This window comes from Eschrichtius robustus, chromosome 8 (genome assembly GCF_028021215.1).
Source record: "Eschrichtius robustus isolate mEscRob2 chromosome 8, mEscRob2.pri, whole genome shotgun sequence".
NCBI classification, from domain to species: Eukaryota; Metazoa; Chordata; class Mammalia; order Artiodactyla; family Eschrichtiidae; genus Eschrichtius; species Eschrichtius robustus.
In genome coordinates this window covers 97,377,660-97,397,072 of record NC_090831.1, presented here as the reverse complement: position 1 = coordinate 97,397,072, position 19,413 = coordinate 97,377,660, and the positions used below count along the sequence as shown (strand labels likewise).

The window sequence follows — 19,413 nt, the reverse complement described above, 5'->3', positions numbered from 1 at the left end:
CATTAATTCAGCATTTATTCTCATCTATAACATGAGAATAACAGTAATAGTCAGACTTAAAATCATTGCTTTAATTCAGCATTTACTATATGCCAGTCATTCAGCTAATTTTTAAAAACCTATATTTTAATAAATGTATTTAATTAAACCTATAAGGTTGTTGTAAGGATTAAGTGAACTAAGGCAATAGAGAGTTTTCTCCCATGCGTGCGTTTATAGCATACATAAATAAATGGTAGCCAGTATAATTTCTACTGTTATAATTCATCATAAAGCATTTATTACAGTGACTTGTACCAAAAATCAGATTTTTATAATTGCCAGGACCATATTTTTGTTTGAGAGAAATATTTTCTATCATGTAGTGACATAGAATTAAAAATACTTAAATCGTCTAAGCTAACACAGATATATTCACAATCCACAAGACAACAGTTAATAGGCCAAGCAGATAATAAATTATCAGAGAAGACTCCCTCTATTTCCCCTCTCCGTTTTTAACAGGTGGTACTGTATTCAAAAGCAGAGACCATTTGCCTATAAAACCAAGTTTATTAAACCCTCTTGTGATGATGGCGAGAGCTAGAATCTGCATTCTTATCGTTCCATAGATGAGGACTGGTGGTGGTGTGAGAAGGTGTGTAATTCAATCCCGCTCAGACTGTCAGCTTGATAATGACACCCTAATACACTTTCACCTCCTCAAGCCACAGAGAGGACCTCTTCTCCCTGAAGTGTTTTGTACACCATGAGGGCACCAGATTATCCACCTGAGAGGTACACATTTTCTCAGCTTTTTATTAACTTCGCTTGATTTTTAAAATATTTACCCACTTTATGTCTACTTGAAAACGAATACTAAAGACATGGTAAAATCTGGGCTAACTGCATTGATAAATAACATTAAATGATTCCATTTTAAGCACAGATGTGGGGCTATTACCAAATACCTGAAAGGCATAAGATGGAGCCCCACACTAAGAACGGTGCAAGAACTCTCCTTGTATAGATCCTGGAGCAGGTGCACCAGCTCTGGATGTGAGAAAAAGAAACCCATCTTTTATTAAACCACTGTGTGGGTTTTCTGTTAATGGTGCCAAAGGCATTCCCAAATAATACAGGGTTATGCCTGTGTTGCCTCATTCTGCAATTTGCTTTTTCCATCAACATTTCATTTCAGATGCATCCATGTTAAAAAGTAAAGATGTAATTAATTCCTTTAAACTGCTCTATAGTATTCCATCATATGTCCATCCCACATTTTCTACTTGTTCCCCTACTGATAAAATTTTGAGTTATATCTAACTTATTCTTCTCAACAGTACTGTACTGTACGTACTTGTACATGTGTCCCTGTGTAAATACGACAAAGTTTCTTTAACTACATTTAGCAGTGGAATAGCTAGTTGTAGGGCACAAATATTTTCAATTTCTATTTCATTAACTATTGATGTTGCCAGGTATTTCTGTTTGCCCCTCACAAACCTCCCTCTACTCCACCCTACCCTGGGAAGCTGAGTCTATCAATACAAAATACATCAAAGGACCTTTCAACTCCTGATGGGGCTTTTCCAATGGCAGAATATCTGAGGGAGGGTAAATCTAGATATTCATCCACCTGGCTGTACTCCCTGTGAGATTGCTACCTTTGCCCCTCAACTGAAGGCTTCCTCTCAAGACAACCTCTACAAGATTCACTCCTTCTGGGTTCCTGGAACCTTGACTCCCTCCCACATCCCTTCTGTCTGGGGGCTGCTAACAACTCCTCTGCCCACACCTTCAAAAATAGTCTCTTTGTAAAGCAAATCTCAAATCATTCTGCCATCTGTTTCCAGGTGAGAACATGACTGCATCCCTCCTGTACTGCTCTTCAAGGAGCCCGTGTTAATTTACAGACCTACCAGCAGTGCAGGAGAGTGTTCGTTACCCCACAGCCACACCGACACTTAATATTAACTGACTTACATTTTCTCCTATCTTATAGATTCAATAAAGTTGATTGTTTTTGTTTTATTTTGTGCTTCTCTAATTACTAGTGAAATTGAGCATCTCTTTAGGTTTATAGGCCATTTTTCTCCCTATAAATTACTTTCTACTATCATTTGCCTATCTGTCTACTGGACTGTTTCTTGTTGGCTTTTAATCCTTTAAATATTTGAAATATTAATCCTTTATCTGTAACATGTGCTGGACTTTCTTCTATCTACTGTTTATCTCTTGCTTATGATGTTCTTTGTTGCCCAAACATTTTAAAAATCTACCTGTATTTTCTTCTGTCTTAAAGTTTTACTTTTCATGTTTCGGACTTTAACATAGCTGAAAATTATTTTTGTGCACAGTGTGAAATAGAAATCTAATAACATTTCTTTCCTCATAGTGAGCCAGTTTTCACACCACCATTATTAAATAATCTGTCTTTTCCTCCTTGATTTGAAATGGTGCCTACTTCCATGCCTAAATTTTAATGACTTACGGGTCTGAATTTTATGTTTTATTCCATTCATCTATTTGCTGCCAATACCACACTGTTATAAGAATTGATACTAAGGCTTTTATAATATGTCTTAACATCTAGTAGCACAACAATAATTTACTACTACATTTTAATTTGTTTATTGCTAGCTGAGAAATGTAAGTTACTTCTGTATTTGATCTTGAATCCAGAACAAGAATCTGAACTGTCTTCATCCTAATAGTTTTGTCCATTGATTGTTTTAGGTTTTCTATGTAGATCTGCAAATAATGAAAGTTTTACCTCTTTCTTTCTATTTCTTGTACTTCTTATTTCTTTATCTTACCAGAACATTTTAGGACCTCAGTCCCATAGTTAATAATAGTGGGATAATGGATGTTCTTGTTACTTTGGGGACTATTTCTAATATTTATTCCTTGCATCCATGCCCTTGCAATATGTGGAGCCTCTTTCCTAACCCCCAGTATCCATATTGGCCATTTGACTTTTTTCGGCCAATGGGACATTAGCAAAAGGGATGGAAGCAAAGGCTTGAATGGTGCTTGTGCATTAGGGTTTTCACTCTCGCTGCTTTTCTGATCTTCCATTACATTAACAAGTTCAGGATAACTTAATATAATGAGATAATCACGGCCCAGTTATCCTTCACTCTAGCAAACTCATAGACATGTGAGTGAGGCCATCAAACATGTGTGACCCCAGTTGAGACCAGCAGAAAAATTGTCCAGCTGAACACTGTTTAAATTTCTGATCCACAAAATAGCTAATACATGGCTGTTATTTTAAGTGTCGAAATTTTGGTGGTGGTTTTAAGCTATGTGTTATGTGGCAAGAGCAAATTGATATAGTCAATTGAGAGAGATGGGTTAAAATCTCTTGCTAAGATTTTCAGTTTAACCTAGTATTTCTGTTAATTTTTGCTATGAAGATTTGAGACTGTAATGTTAGATGAATTTAACCTTAAAATTATTGTTGTTTTACAGGTGGATTGTATCTTTTATCATTATGCGATTAACCTTTTTTATCCCTAACTAATGTTTCTGCCTTAAAATATAATTTGTCTGATACTAATAGAGGTATACTTTTTAAAAAAAGATTATTTTCCTGGTATGCCCTTTACCATTCTTATGCTTTCATTCTTTCTGTGTCCTAAAAGGAAATAAATCTGCCAATCCTGTCCTTAAAAAGAGATGGAAAGTTTAGCTAATTTACATCTATTGTGATTATTGGTGTACTTGTACTTGTATTTATTTCCACTGTCCCTTCAGCTTTTATTAAGCTTTTCTCCTTCCTACTTCACACTGATTTATGAAGTTTTTTTAACCCCCCTCTTTTTCCAACCATACTGTAAATTATATATTCTTTTTTATTCCTTTTAGCAATTATCCTTAAATTTTTAACTTAACAACAGATGGAAAGTCTAAGGAGAACCAGTAACTCTCCCTTCCCCTTAAAATTATAAACCAGAAAACTTTAACTCTGATCATTCTCCTTTTGTTTTACTTGGCCTTGTTCATATACTTGTTAGACGTTTGGATATCTTCTTTGTGAAATGACTATTCAAGTTTTTAGCCCATTTTATAATTGAATTGTCTACCTTTTTCTTTTTGACTGGTAGGAATTCTTTTAATATTCAGAAGAAAAGTCCTTTATTAGATATATGTATTGCAAATATCTTCTCTCAGTCTGGGGTTTGCTTTTCAATCTTTCTTAATGGCACATTTTGATGAACAGAAGTTCTTAATTTTAATTAAGTTCAACATCTTTCTCTTTTCCCTCACACTGCTTTTTATGTTCTGTTTAAGAAATCTGTGCTTATACAAAAGTCATTAAGGTGTCCTGTGTTTTATTCTTGAAGCTTGATTGTTTTTAGCTTTCAGATCGAGATTTATGATCCATATCAATATTTTTTTGTATTATAGGAGGTAGGGCTAAAGATTAATTTTGTCATTCAGCAATCCATTTCCTCTATTACCAAATATTTAAAGAAGCTTTCTTCCGCATTAAATTGCTTTGCACCTTTGCTGAAAAACAAGTTGGTTCTATATGTAGGGCCCTATTTTGGGGCTCTATTATTTTTAATTTGTCTACTTGACTATTCTTGCACTATATCACCTTGCCCTAATTATTATAGCTTTATATTAAGTAAGCTTGATAGCCCATAGTATAAATCTTTCAACTTGGCTCTTCTTCAAAATAATCATGACTGTTCTAAGCCTGCTGCATTTTCATATACATTTTAGAATCATTACCTGAGGAGACTTATCTATACTAGAACTAATTTAGATAACAAGGTCCTAGACTTCAAGCCAATACCATATTGGAATAAGACAAGTGTGGGAGAGAGTGAAGGTTTTGTGCATGCAGAAGGAATGTGAGTTGTTGTGTCCAGAGGGAAGACTGTGGAAGATTATATTTTCCAGAGATGGCCACAACTATATCTCCTATGTTACATGTTTTTCTGCATTACCTTGTTACCCTCAAGATGAGCCCCCAAAACATCTAGCTTTGAAAGCCAACAGGGCTTGCATTCATGAGATCTACAAGACTATAGTGAATGAAGAGACGATTCTTAAAGGGCTCACTCAGACTCACTGTGGCTACCCCTCAGAGCACAGAGCAGAGGCAGTAGACTGAAACACCCATTCTTTCACTAAAAGAGGCTTATTTGCTTATTTTAAAACCTTCAGCCTGAGGGATAGGCTTCTAATTCATCCAGTTAGAGGAACATAAAGAAAAAAACAAAAAGAGTGGAGATAGCTCAAAGGACCTGTGGGACAACATCAAGAGGACCAATGATCACATTATAGGAATCTGAGAAGGAGAAATGAAAGAGAAAGGGGCAGAACACTTTTTGAAGAAATATTTACTGAAAACTTGCCTAACCTGGGGAAGGAGACAGACATCCAGATCGAGGAAGACTAGAATGTTTCAAATAAGAGGAATCCCAAAAGACCCACACCAAGACATATTATAACTAAATTGTCAAAAGTTAAAGACAAGGAGAGATTCTAAAATGCAGCAAGAGAGGGACACTGCCAATACAACAGAGTAGAAAGACCCTGAGCTCACCTCCTCTCATGGGCACACCAAAATTACAAGTATTTACAGAACTGCTATCAATGAAAAAGACCAGAGCTTCCAGAAAAGACTTTGTACAACTAAAGATATAAAGAAGGAACTACAAAAGGAGATGGGTTGGAGGTTCAGAATCACAGTATAGTTAAGACCTACACCCCCAGGTGGGTGACACACAATTGAGAGATTAATTACAATTGCAGAGGTTCTCCCCAAGGAATGAGGGGTCTGAGCCCCATATTGGGATCCTCAGCTTGGAAGTACCATGCCAGGAAGACAAGCCCCCAGAATGTTTGGCTTTGAGGGCCAGTGGGGTTTACTTCCAGGTGACCCAGAGGGCTGTGGGAAATAGAGACTCCACCCTTAAACAGTGCACACAAAATTTCACATGCTCTGGGACCCAGGGCAGAAGCACTAATTTGAAAGGCGCCTAGGTGAGACCTACCTGCCGATCTTAGAGAGTCTTCCAAAGAGGCAGGAGGAAACTGCAGCTCACGCTGGGGACATAGACACTGGCAGCAGCCATTTTGGGGAGTTCATTCTACTACGTGGACAGTGGTGCTGGCACGCACCATTTTTGAATCCTTCCTCTAGTTTATTAGCCTCAGGACCAAGTCCTGCCACAGACCACCAGCCTGTAGGCACCAGTGCTGGGATACCTCAGGCCACACAATTAACTGGGGGGGACACAGCCCCATCCATCAGCAGATAGGCTGCCTTAAGATCACCTGAGCCCACAGCTGCCCCTGGACATGGCCCTGGCCCCACTCACCAATGCACACACACTAGACCCAAGACCCCCAGGACCATGCAGCCAGACCCCAGGACCCAGCTCTGCCTGCCAGTGAGGTGGCACTAGCCCCAGGACCTAGCTTCACCTACTGGTGGGTGGGAACCAGCCCCATGATATCCTGGACCCTGACTCCACCCACCAGTGAACCAGGCACCAGTGGTTCTGTAGCCAGCCACCTCGTGACCTGGCCCTGCCACCAGTGGCCAGTAGCCTCTACACAAGGCATGGCCTGACAACAACCAGACTGGGGGCCAGCCATGCCTACCACACTGCCCACAGTACTCAGCTCACCACAACAGAAGGACCCACAAAGCCCACACAGGGGGCACCCCTAGAGCATATAACTCTGGTCACACACACACACACACACACCTCATGGTAACCACAAATTAAAAATCTCTAATAGATACACATACGAAAAAGAAAAAGGAATCCAAACATACCACTAAAGATGCCAATCAAGTCACCAAGGAAGAGAACAAAAGAAGAAATGAACAAAACAGAACTATAAAAACAACCCAACAAGCAATTAACAAAATACATATCAATAAATACCCTAAATGTAAATGAACTAAATGTTCCAATCAAAAGACAGTGGCTAAATGAATAAAAAAAAGAAAAAGAACTGTATATATGCTATATACAAGAGACTCATTTAAGATCTAAAGACACACAGACTAAAAATGAGAGGATAGAAAAAGGTATTCCATGCAAATAGAAATCAAAAGAAAGCTGGGGTAGCAATACTTATATCAGACAAAAATAGACTTTAAAACAGACTGTTACAAGAAACAAAGAAGGATATTACATAATGATCAAGGGATAAATCCAAGAAAAAGATATAACAATTATAAATATATATGCACCCAACATAGTACTACCTAAATACATAAAGCAAATATTAACATGCATAAAGAAAGAAATTGACAGCACAATAAAATCAGAAGTGAAAAAGGAGAATTACAACCAGCACCACAGAAACACAATGATTTCTATGAATAATTATATACCAATAAAATGGACAACCTAGAAGAAATGGACAAATTCTTAGAAAGGTACAATTTCTCAAGACTGAAGCAGGAAGAAATAAAAAATATGAACAGACCAAGTACCAGTGGTGAAATTGAATCAGTAATAAAAACTCCCAACAAACAAAAGTTCAGGACCAGATGGCTTCACAGGTGAATTCTATGAAGCATTTAGAGAAGAGTTAACACCTATCCTTCTCAAACTATTCCAAAAAATTGCAGAAGGAATACTTCCAAACTGATTCTATGAGGCCAGCATCACCCTTCTACCAAAACCAGACAAAGATATCACAGAAGAAGAAAATTACAGGCCAATATCACAATATCACTAATGAACAAAGATGCAAAAGTCCTCGACAAAATATTAGCAAACTAAATCCAACCATACATTAAAAGGATCATACACCGTAATCAAGTGGGATTTATCCCAGGGATACAAGGATGGTTCAATATCCACGAATCAATCAATGTCATACACCAAAGTGAAGAATAAAAATCAAATGATCATTTCAATAGCTGCAAAAAAAAAAAAAAAAGCTTCAGACAAAATTTAACAACCATTTATGATAAAAACTCTCCAGAAAGTGGGTATAGAGGGAATATACCTCAACACAATAAAGGCCATACATGTTAAGTCCAGAGCTAACATCATACTCAATGGTGAAAAGCTGAAAGCATTTCCTCTAAGACCAGGAACAAGACAAGGATGCCTACTCTCACCACTTTTACTGAACATAGTATTGGAAGTCCTATCCATAGCAATCAGACAAGAAAAGAATTAAAAGTAATTCAAATTGGAAAAGAAAAAGTAAAACTGTTACTATTTGCAGATGACATGATTACTATACATAGAAAATCCTAAAGATGCCAATAAAAATATACCAGAGTTCATCAATGAATTCAGTAAAGTTGCAGGATACAAAATTAATAAACAGTCTGTTGCATTTCTATATTCTAAGGAAGAACTCTCAGAAAGAGAAATTAAGGAAACAATTCCATTCACAATTGCATCAAAAAGAATAAAATACCTAAAAATTAACCTGCCTAAGGAGGTAAAAGACCTGTACTAGGACAACTATAGGATGCTGATGAAAGAAACTAAAGATAACATCAACAGATGGAAGGATACGTTGTGTTCATGAATTGGAGGAATTCATATTGTTAAAATGACCAATGGCATTTTTCACAGAACTAGAACAAATAATTTTAAAATTTGTATGGAAACATAAAAGACCCTGAAAAGCAAAAATAATCTTGAGAATGAAAAACATAGCTGGAGGTATCATGCTCCCCAACTTCAGATGATACTACAAAGCTACAGTTATCAAAACAGTATCATACTGGCACAAAAACAGACACATATATTAATGGAACAGAATAGAGAGCCCAGAAATAAACCCACACATTTATGGTCAATTAATCTATGACAAAGGAGGCAAGAATATACAATGGAGAAAAGACAGTCTCTTCAATAAGTGGTGCTGGGAAAACTGTACAGTTACATGTAAAAGAACGATATTAGAACATTTTCTTACATACAACAATAAACTCAAAATAGATTAAAGACCTAAATGTAAGACTGGAAACCATAAAACTCCTAGAAGAATACATAGGTGGAACACTCTTTGACATAAATTGTAGCAATATTTTTTTGGATCTGTCTCCTAAGGCAAAGGAAACAAAAGCAAAAATAAACAAATGGGACCTAACTAACCTTAAAGCTTTTGAACAGCACAGGAAACCATCAACAAAATGAAAAGGCAACCTGCCGAATGGGAGAAAATATTTGCAAATGATATGACCAAGGAGTTAATATCCAAAAAATATAAACAGTTCATACAACTCAATGTGAAAAAATCCAATTAAAAAATGGGCAGGATACATGAATAGATATTTTTCCAAAGAAGATATACAGATGGCCAACAGGCACATGAAAAGATGCTCCACATCACTACATCCAGGAAATACAAATAAAACCACAATGAGGTATCACCACACACCTGTCAGAAGGGGTATCATCAGAAAGACAACAAATAAGAAATGTTGGTGAGTATGTGGAGATAAGGGAACCCTAGGTCCCTATTGGTGGAAAGGTAAGTTGGTGTAGCCACTCTGGAAGACGGTATGGGTGTTTCTCAAAAAACTAAAAATAGAATTACCGTATGATCCAGCAATTCCAGTCCATACATCTGAAGAAAACGAAAACACTAAGTTGAAAAGATTCATGAACCCCAATGTTCATAGCAGCATTATTTACAATAGCCAAGATGCGGAAGCAACCTAGGTGTCCATCAACAGTTGAATGGATAAATAAGATGTGGCATACACACCCACACACACACACACACACACACACATATATATCCACACACAATGGAATACTACTCAGCCATAAAAATGAATGAAATTTTGCCATTTTGCAGCAACATGGATGGACCTGGAGGGTATTATGCTTAGTGAAATAAGTCAGACAGAAAAATACAAGAACTGTATATTATCACTTACATGTGGAATCTAAACAATAAAACAAACTAGTGAATACAACAAAAAGAAACAGACTTACAGATATAGAGCACAAACTAGTGGTTACCAATGGGGAGAGGGGAGGAGTGTGTAGAAAGATAGGAGAAGGGGATTAAGAGGTACAGACTACTACGTATAAAATAAATAAGCTACAGGGGTATATTGTATACCACAGGCAATATAGCCAATATTTTATAATAACTATAAATGGTCTATAACCTATAAAACTTTTGAATCATTATGTTTTACACCTAAAACTAATATAATATTGTAAATCAACTATACATGAATAAAAAGTATATTTATCAAACTAATAATAAATAAATATTTTTTATAACTAATAATAAATAAATAAATAGCAGCAAGAAAGAAATAATGCGTTACATACAAGGTAGCCCTTAGAGGACTATCAGCAGATTTTTCAGCAGACACTTTGCAGGCCAGAAGGGAGTACAATATATTCAAAATGCTGAAAGATAAACATGGCCAACCAAAATTATCTCCCCAGCAAAGTTGTCCTTCACAATTGGAGGAGAGAAGGTTTCCCAGACAAGCAAATCTGAAGGAGTTCTGTACCACTAGACTGGCCTTACCAGAAATGTTAAAGGGACTTCTTGATGCTGAAATGAAAGGGTGCTAATTAGTAACAGGAAAACATGAAAGTATAAATATCACAGGTAAAGGTTTGTATACAGTTAAATTTAGAATAATGTAATATTGGTGGGTTAATTAGTTATAAATCTAGTATGAAGGTTAAAGCAAAGTAGTAAAAAAAACTACACCTACAATATTTTTTTAATGAGTACAGAAGATAAAAAGATATAAATCATGATATCAGAAACATAAAACGGGGAGGGGAGAGTAAAAATGTAGAGCTTTAGAATGCATTTGTACTTAAGTTGGTATCAACTAAAAATAGACTTTTAAAAATATAAGAGGTATTATGTACACTTCATGGTAACCACAAAGCAAAAACCTATAGTAGATACACAAAAAAGAAAGAGAAAGGAATCTAAGCATGTAACTTCAGAAAATCATTAAGTCACAAAGGAAGAGAGCAAGAGAAGAAAAAACAAAAAAATTTAAAAACAGCCAGAAAACAATGAACAAAATGGCAATAAATATATATCTATCAATAATTACTTTTAATGTAAATGGGCTAAATTCTCCAATCAAAAGAAACAGAGTGGCTGAATGGATTTAAAGAAAAAGACCCAACTACACCCATTTATGATAAAAAAAACTCTCCAGAAAATGGGTATAGAGGGAACCTACCTCAAGATAATAAAGACCATATACGACAAACCCACAGCAAACATCATTCTCAATGGTGAAAAACTGAAAGCATTTCTTCTAAGATTAAGAACAAGATAAAAGTGTCCACTCTCATCACTATTATTCAACATAGTTTTGGAAGTCCTAGCCATGGCAATCAGAGAAGAAAAAGAAATAAAAGGAATCCAAATCAGAAAATAAGAAGTAAAGCTGTCACTGTCTGCAGATGACATGATACTATACATAGAAAATCCTAAAGATGCCACCAGAAAACTACTAAAGCTAATCAATGAATTTAGTAAAGTTGCAGGATACAAAATTAATACACAGAAATTTCTTGCATTCCTATACACAAACAACAAAAGAACAGAAACAGAAGTTAAGGGGAAAAAATCCCATTTACCATTGCAATAAAAAGAATAAAATACCTAGGAATAAATCTACCTAAGGAGGCAAAAGACCTGTATGCAGAAAACTGTAAGATACTGATGAAAGAAATAAAAGATGACACAAACAGAGAGATGTTCCAATCCATGTTCTTGGATTGCAAGAATCAATATTGTGAAAATGACTATACTACCCAAAGCAATCTACATATTCAATGCAATCCCTATCAAATTACCAATGGCATTTTTCAAAGAATTAGAACAAAAAATTTTACAACTTGTACAGAAACACAAAAGACCTCGAATAGCCAAAGCAATTTTGAGAAAGAAAAATGGAGCTGGAAGAATGAGGCTCCCTGGCTTCACACTATACTACAAAGCTACAGTAATCAAGACAGTAAGGTACTGGTACAAAAACAGAAATATAGATCAATGAACCAGGATAGAAAGCCCAGAGATAAACCCATGCACCTATGGTCACCTAATCAATGACAAAGGAGGCAATAATATACAATGGAGAAAAGACAGCCTCTTCAATAAGTGGTGCTGGGAGAACTGGACAGCTACATGTAAAAGAATGAAATTAGAACACTCCCTAACACCATACACAAAAATAAACTCAAAATGGCTTAAAGACCTAAATGTAAGGCCAGATACTATAAAAGTCTTAGAGGAAAACACAGGCAGAACACTCTATGACATAAAGCACAGCAACATCTTTTTTGACCCACCTCCTAGAGTAATGAAAATTAAAACAAAAATAAACAAATGGGACCTAATGAAACTTCAAAGCTTTTGCACAGAAAAGGAAACCATAAACAAGACAAAAAGACAACCCCCAAAGTGGGAGAAAATATTTGCAAACGAAGCAACTGACAAAGGATTAATCTCCAAAATATACAAACAGCTCATGCAGCTCAATATCAAAAAAAAAACCCCAAACAACCCAATCAAAGAATGGGCAGAAGACCTAAATAGACATTTCTCCAAAGAAGACATACAGATGGCCAACAAATACATGAAAAGATGCTCAACATCACTAATTATTAGAGAAATGCAAATCAAAACTACAATGAGGTATCAGCTCACACCAGTCAGAATGGCCATCATCAAAAAATCTACAAACAATAAATGCTGGAGAGGGTGTGGAGAAAAGGGAACCCTCTTTCACTGTTGGTGGGGATGTAAATTGATACATGGAGAACACTATGGAGAACAGTATGGAGGTTCCTTAAAAAACTAAAAATAGAACTACCATACAACCAGCAATCCCACTACTGGGCATATACCCTGAGAAAACCATAATTCAAATAGAGACATGTACCACAATGTTCACTGCAGCACTATTTACAATAGACCGGACATAGAAGCAACCTAAGTGCTCATCGACAGATGAATGAATAAAGAAGATGTGGCACATATATACAATGGAATGTTACTCAGCAATAAAAAGAAACGAAATTGAGTTATTTGTAGTGAGGTGGATGGACCTAGAGTCTGTCATACAGAGTGAAGTAAGTCAGAAAGAGAAAAACAAATATTGTATATTAACACATATATGTGGAACCTAGAAAAATGGTATAGATGATCTTACTTGCAAAGCAGAAATACAGACACAGACGTAGAGAACAAAAGTATGGATACCCAGGGGGAAAGGGGGAGTGGGATGAATTAGGAGATTGGGATTGACATATATACACTACTGATGCTATGTATAAAATAGATACCTAATGAGAACATACTGTATAGCACAGGGAACTCTACTCAGTGCTTTGTGGTGACCTAATTGGGAAGGAAATCCCAAAAAGAGGGGATATATGTATATGTATAGCTGATTCACTCTGCTGTGCAGCAGAAACTAACACAACATTGTAAAGCAACTATACACCAATAAAAATTAATGTAAAAAAGAAAAGAAAAAGAAAAAGACCCAACTATATGCTGCTTAGAAAAAATTCACTTCATGCTTAAGGACACACAAAGACTGCAAATGAAGGAATGGATGCAATGCAAACCAAAAAAAAATGCTGGGGTACCTATAGTTACATCAGACAAAATAGACTTTAAGACAAGACTGCAATAAGAGACAAAGAAGGTCACTGTATAATGACAAAAGGGTCAATCCAACAGGGTATAACATCTGTAAATATTTATTCACCCCCAATATGAGCACTTAAATATATAAAGTAGGTATTAACAAACTTAAAGGGAGAAATAGACAGCAAAACAATAATAGTAGGAGATTTCAATACCACACTTTCATCAGTAGATAGAGCATTCAGACAGAAAATTGATGAGAAAACACTGGATTTAAACAACATGTTAGACCAGATGGACTTAATAGACATTTCCAGAACATTCCATCCAAAAGCAGTATAATACACATTCTTCTCCAACACACATGGAACATTCTCCAGGATAGATCATATGTTAGCCACAAAACAAGTCTTGATAAATATAAGAAGTTTGAAATATGAAATCATATCAAGCATCTTTTCCAGCCACAATGGTATAAAAGTAGAGATTAATTACAATAAGAAAACTTGAAAATACACAAATATATGGATATTAAACATCATCCTACTGAAAAACTGATGGGTCAAAGAAGAAATTAAAAGCAAAGTAAATATCTTGAGATAAATGAAAATGGAAATACAATATATCAAAACTTATGGGATGCAGCAAAAACAGTTCTGAGACAAGTTCATGGTGATAAATGCCTACATTAAGAAACAAGAAAAACCTCAAATAAACAACATAACTTTATACCTCAAGAAACCAGAAAAAGAACAAATAAAATCCAAAGTTCGTAGAAAGAAAGAAATAACAAAGATTACAATGGAAATAAATGATTGGAGACTAAAAAGACAATAGAAAAAATCAATGAAACTAAGAGTTGGTTCTTTGAAAAGATAAACGAAATTGACAAACCTTTAGCTGGACTCACCAAGAATAAAAGAGAGAGGACTCAAACAAAATCAGAAATGAAAGAGGAGACATGGTAACTTATACAGCAGAAATACAAAGGATCTGGGCTTCCCTTGTGGTCCAGTGGTAAAGAATCCGCCTTACAGTGCAGGGGACATGGGTTCCATCCCTGGTCAGGGAACTGAGATGCTGCGGGGCAACTAAGCCCGCATGCCACAACTACTGAGCTTGCGTGCCTCAACTAGAGCCCACATGCTGCAAACTACAGAGCCCACGTGCTCTGGAACTCACGCGCCACAACTACAGAGCCTATGCGCCCTGGAGCCTGCACACCACAACTAGAGAAGAGAAAACCCACATGCCACAACTAGAGAGAAGCCTGCGCACCACAACAAAGAGCCCGCATGCCACAATGAAAGATCCCGCATGCCTCAACAAAGATCCCGTATGCCACAACTAAGATCTGACACAGCCAAAAATAAATTAATAAGTAAATCTTTAAATTAAAAAAAAAAGAAATACAAAGGATCATAAGAGACTACTATGAACAATTATACACCAAAAAATTGGACAACTTAGAAGAAATGTATACATTTCTAGAAACATACAACCTACCAAGACTGAATCATGAAGAAATAGAAAATCTGAGTAGATCTATTACTAGGAAGGAGGTGGAATTAGTAATAAAAAAATCTCCCAACAAACAAAAGTCAGGAACAGATGGCTTCACTGGTGAATTCTACCAAACATTTAAAGAAGAATTAATAACAATCCATCTCAAACTCTTCCAAAAAATATAGACGAGGAGGGAACACTTCCAAACTCATTTTACAAGGCCAGCATTACTCTGATATCAAAACTAGACAGGAACACAACAAGAAAAGAAATTACAGGCCAATATTCTTGATAAACATAGAGGCAAAAATCCTCAACACTGCATATTTGATGCTCTGTGGAGATGCCCAGCCAGGGTGTACAACCCAAGGACGGTGAGGGGCTGGTCCTTACCAACAACTCGGCTGTGCACAAGGAAGACCTCAGCAGCAAGATTACAGAACAAAAAATTGTTGTGGATGAACTTACTAACCTGCAGAAGAACGGGAAAGTATATAGGCAGCAACAGAACAGCAACATATTTTCTTGCATATTGAACAGAAATGCTTTCTGAAAGCAAAAATATATTGGATGAGCTGAGGAAAGAATACCAAGAAATAGTAAACTCAGAGAAGACCAAATCAAGAAATAGTAAACTTAATTTTGCATAGAAATGTGTGGCATTTGTTGTGCAGTAAGCTTTTCTGTTGAGCATTTCAGCAACGATTTGAAAGTGGATTTACTGTGTAATCTTAAACGGTCGCGACCCAATAGTAGTAAACAGTTGTTAGAGTCTAATGTTAATTACCAGTGTTTATTTTCTGGTCATGTCCTTCACTTAAGAGGTGTGTTGACCACCCAGCCTGTGAAAGATGAAAGAGGCAATGTATTCCTGTGGAATGGAGAAGTCTTTAGTGGAATAAAGGTTGAAGCTGAAGAGAATGATACTCAAATAATGTTTAATTATCTTTCCTCTTGTAAGAATGAATCTGATATTTTGTCACTCTTCTCAGAAGTCCAAGGTCCTTGGTCTTTTATATATTATCAAGCATCTAGTCATTCTTTATGGTTTGGTAGGGATTTTTTTTGGTCGTTCTAGCTTCCTTTGGCATTTTAGTAATTTGGGCAAGAATTCCTGTCTCTCTTCAGTTGGCACCCAATCATCTGGAGTGGCCAATCAGTGGCAAGAAGTTCCAGTATCTGGAATTTTCAGAATTGATCTCAAGAATACTTCCATTTCCAAATCTGTTGTTTTAAATTTGTATCCTTGGAAATAACTCTAGGGAGGATGCTATCAAAGAATGTGTTAATAGCCTGACTCAAATTTCAGCAGACTTGTCAACATTTGTATCAGTGGTAGCAAAAGAAGCCAAACTGTATCTTAAAGAACCTGTTGTCCCTTTAAATATGACGTTGCCACAAGCTGCAGTTGAGATCCATTGCAGTAGAATTTCCAGCGTCCCACTGACAAGAGAGACCCTTCAGGTCTTTCTTATTGATGGACACATGAAGGAAGTAGTTCAGCAGTTCATCGATGTCCTGAGTGTTGCAGTCAACAGACGTGTCTTGTGTTTACCTAGGGATGAAAACCTGACATCAAACAAAGTTTTGAAAACTAGTAATAGAAAAGCAAATGTTGCAATCCTATTTTCTGGGGGGATTGAGTCCATGGTTATTGCAGCCCTTGCTGACCATCACATTCCCTTAGATGAACCAATTGATCTTTTTAATGTGGCTTTCATGACTAAAGAAAAGACCATACCAGCTAGTTTTAACAAAAAAGGGAGAAAACAGAAAATCATTGTGAAATACCCTCTGAAGAATCCTCTAAAAATGTCGTTGCTGCTGCTACTCCTGGTGAACAATTCAACATACCAGATCGAATCACAGGAAGAACAGGACTAAAGGAACTACAAGCTGCCAACCCTTTTCGGATGTGGAATTTTGTTGAAATTAATGTTTCTCTAGAAGAACTGCAAAGATTAAGAAGAACTCGAATATCCCACTTCATTCAGCCTTTGGATACAGTGTTGGATGATAGCATTGGCTGTGCAGTCTGGTTTGCTTCTGGAGGAGTTGGTTGGTTAGTGACCCAGGATGAAGCAAAACCATATTAGAGCAGTGCAAAGGTAGTTCTTACTGGAATCGGTGCAGATGAGCAGCTTGCAGGTTATTCTCGTCATCGTGCCTGCTTCAAGACACACGGGCCAGAGGAATGAATAAGGAAATTGAGACGGAACTGGGTTGAATTTCTTCTAGAAATCTTGGTCGTGATGACAGTTATTGGTGATCATGGAAAAGAAGGAAGATTTCCTTTCCCGCATGAAAATGTCTCCTTTCTAAATTTCCTACCAGTTTGGGAAAGGGCAAATTTGACTTTATCCCATAGAATTGGTGAAAAACTAATTTTGCATCTTGCAGCAGTGGAACTCAGTCTTACAACCTCTGCTCTTCTGCCAAAATGGGGCATGCAATTTGGATCCAGAATTGCAAAAATGGAAAAGAATAATGAAAAGACATCTGATAAATGTGGAAGGCTCCAAGTCATTTCTTTAGAAAACCTTTCTATTGAAAAAGAGATTAAAATGTAACATTTCATAGTGTAACAACATTTACTGAATGATGATTTAAAAAAAATAAAATACTCTGCTGCTTTAAAAACAAACAAAAACTCCTCAACAAATATTAGCTAACCAAATTCAACAATACATGATTAAGTATACTGTTATCATAAACTTATACCATGATCAAGTATGATTTATTCCAGGCATGTAATGATGGTTCAATGCCTTCAAATCAATGTGTGATACACCACATTAACAAAATGAAGGATAAAATCATATGATCGTCTCAATAGATGCAGAAAAAGCACTTGACAAAATTTAACATCTATCCCTGATAAAAATGCTCAACAAACTGAGTATAAAGGGAATGTACCTCAACACAATAAAGGCCATATATTACAAGCCCACAGCAAACACTGTACTCAATGGTTTAAAAAAAGAAAGAAAGAAAGCTTTGCTTCTAAGATCAGGAACAAGACAAAGATGCCAACTCTTGCCACTTTTACTCAACAGTGAAAGTGCTAGCCAGAGTAATAGTCAAGAAAAAAAAAAAGGCATCCAAATTGAAAAGGAACATGACATTTGCATCTATTTGCAGGTGACATGATATTATATATAGAAAACCCTAAAAACTCCACCAAAAAAAAAAAAACTGTTAGAACTAATAAATGAGTTCAGTAAACTTGAAGGATATAAAATCAATATACAAAAGTTAGTTGCATTTCTATACACTAATAATGAACTATCAGAAAGAGAAATTAAGAAAACAGTCACATTTACAATTGCAAAAGAATAAAATACCTAGAAATAAATTTAACCAAGGAGGTGAAATACATACACACTGAAAACTGTAAGACATTGATGAAAGAATTTGAAGACACAAATAAATGGAAAGTTATTCCATGCTCATTAATTGGAAGAATTAACATTGTTAAAATGTCTCTACTACCCAAAGCAACTGATAGATTCAATGTAACCCCTATCATAATTTCAATGGCATTTTTCACAAAAATAGAACATACAATTCTAAAATTTGTATGGAACCACAAAGGCACTGAATAGCCAAGGCAATCTTGAGAAAGAAAGAAAAAGCTGGAGGCGTCACACTTCCTGATTTCAAACTATACTACAAAGATATACTAATCAAAACAGTATAGTACTGTCATAAAAACAGACACATAGACCAATGGAACAGAATAGAGAGCCCAGAAATAAGCCCATGCACATATGGTCAATTACTTTGCCACAAAGGAGCCAAGAATATAAAATGGGGAAAGGATAGTCTCTTCAATAATGGTGTTGGGAAAACTAGACAGCCACATGCAAAAGAATGAAACTGAACCACTATCTTACTCCATTCACAAAATCAATTCAAAATGGATTAAAGACATGAATGTATGACCTGAAACCATAAAACTCCTAGAAGAAAACACAGGTGGTGAGCTCCTGGACATCAGTCATGGCAATGATTTTTTGGATTTGACACCAAAAGGAAAAGCAACAAAAGCAAAAATAAAAAAGTGGGACTACATCAAACTAAAAAGATTGTCTATATCAAAAGAAACAATTAACAAAGTGAAAAGACAACTTATGGAATACGAGAAAATATTTACAAGTCATTTATCTGATAAAGGGTTAATATCCATAATACATAAAGAACTACTACAACTCAATAGAAAAAACAAATTAATTAATAAATGGGAAAAGTATCTGAATAGATATCCTCACAAAGAAGACACACAAAGGGCCAACAGGTACAGGGAAAGGTGTT

The 19,413-nt window shown here is 36.1% G+C and overlaps 1 protein-coding gene and 1 pseudogene across 1 annotated transcript; both read left to right on the top strand.

The window, feature by feature from the left end:
• The first annotated feature begins 15,442 nt into the window (after window positions 1-15,442).
• LOC137768134 (ASNSD1 upstream open reading frame protein-like) lies at window positions 15,443-15,678 on the top strand. The gene is made up of 2 exons (XM_068549415.1): window positions 15,443-15,583; window positions 15,628-15,678. Exons 1-2 carry the CDS (start codon window positions 15,443-15,445, stop codon window positions 15,676-15,678), a joined length of 192 nt encoding a protein of 63 aa, XP_068405516.1.
• Window positions 15,679-15,751: 73 nt separating this feature from the next.
• LOC137768665 (asparagine synthetase domain-containing protein 1 pseudogene) lies at window positions 15,752-17,669 on the top strand (annotated as a pseudogene).
• Window positions 17,670-19,413: the final 1,744 nt, after the last annotated feature.

What these genes read in the sequence shown, in the direction of transcription:
- LOC137768134 (XM_068549415.1), top strand. Translation starts at nt 15,443, where the DNA reads ATGCCCAGCCAGGGTGTACAACCCAAGGACGGTGAGGGGCTGGTCCTT. An exon ending in TTACTAACCTGCAGAAGAAC is followed by an intron (nt 15,584 to 15,627) that starts GGGAAAGTATAT and finishes CATATTTTCTTG; the next exon opens with CATATTGAACAGAAATGCTT.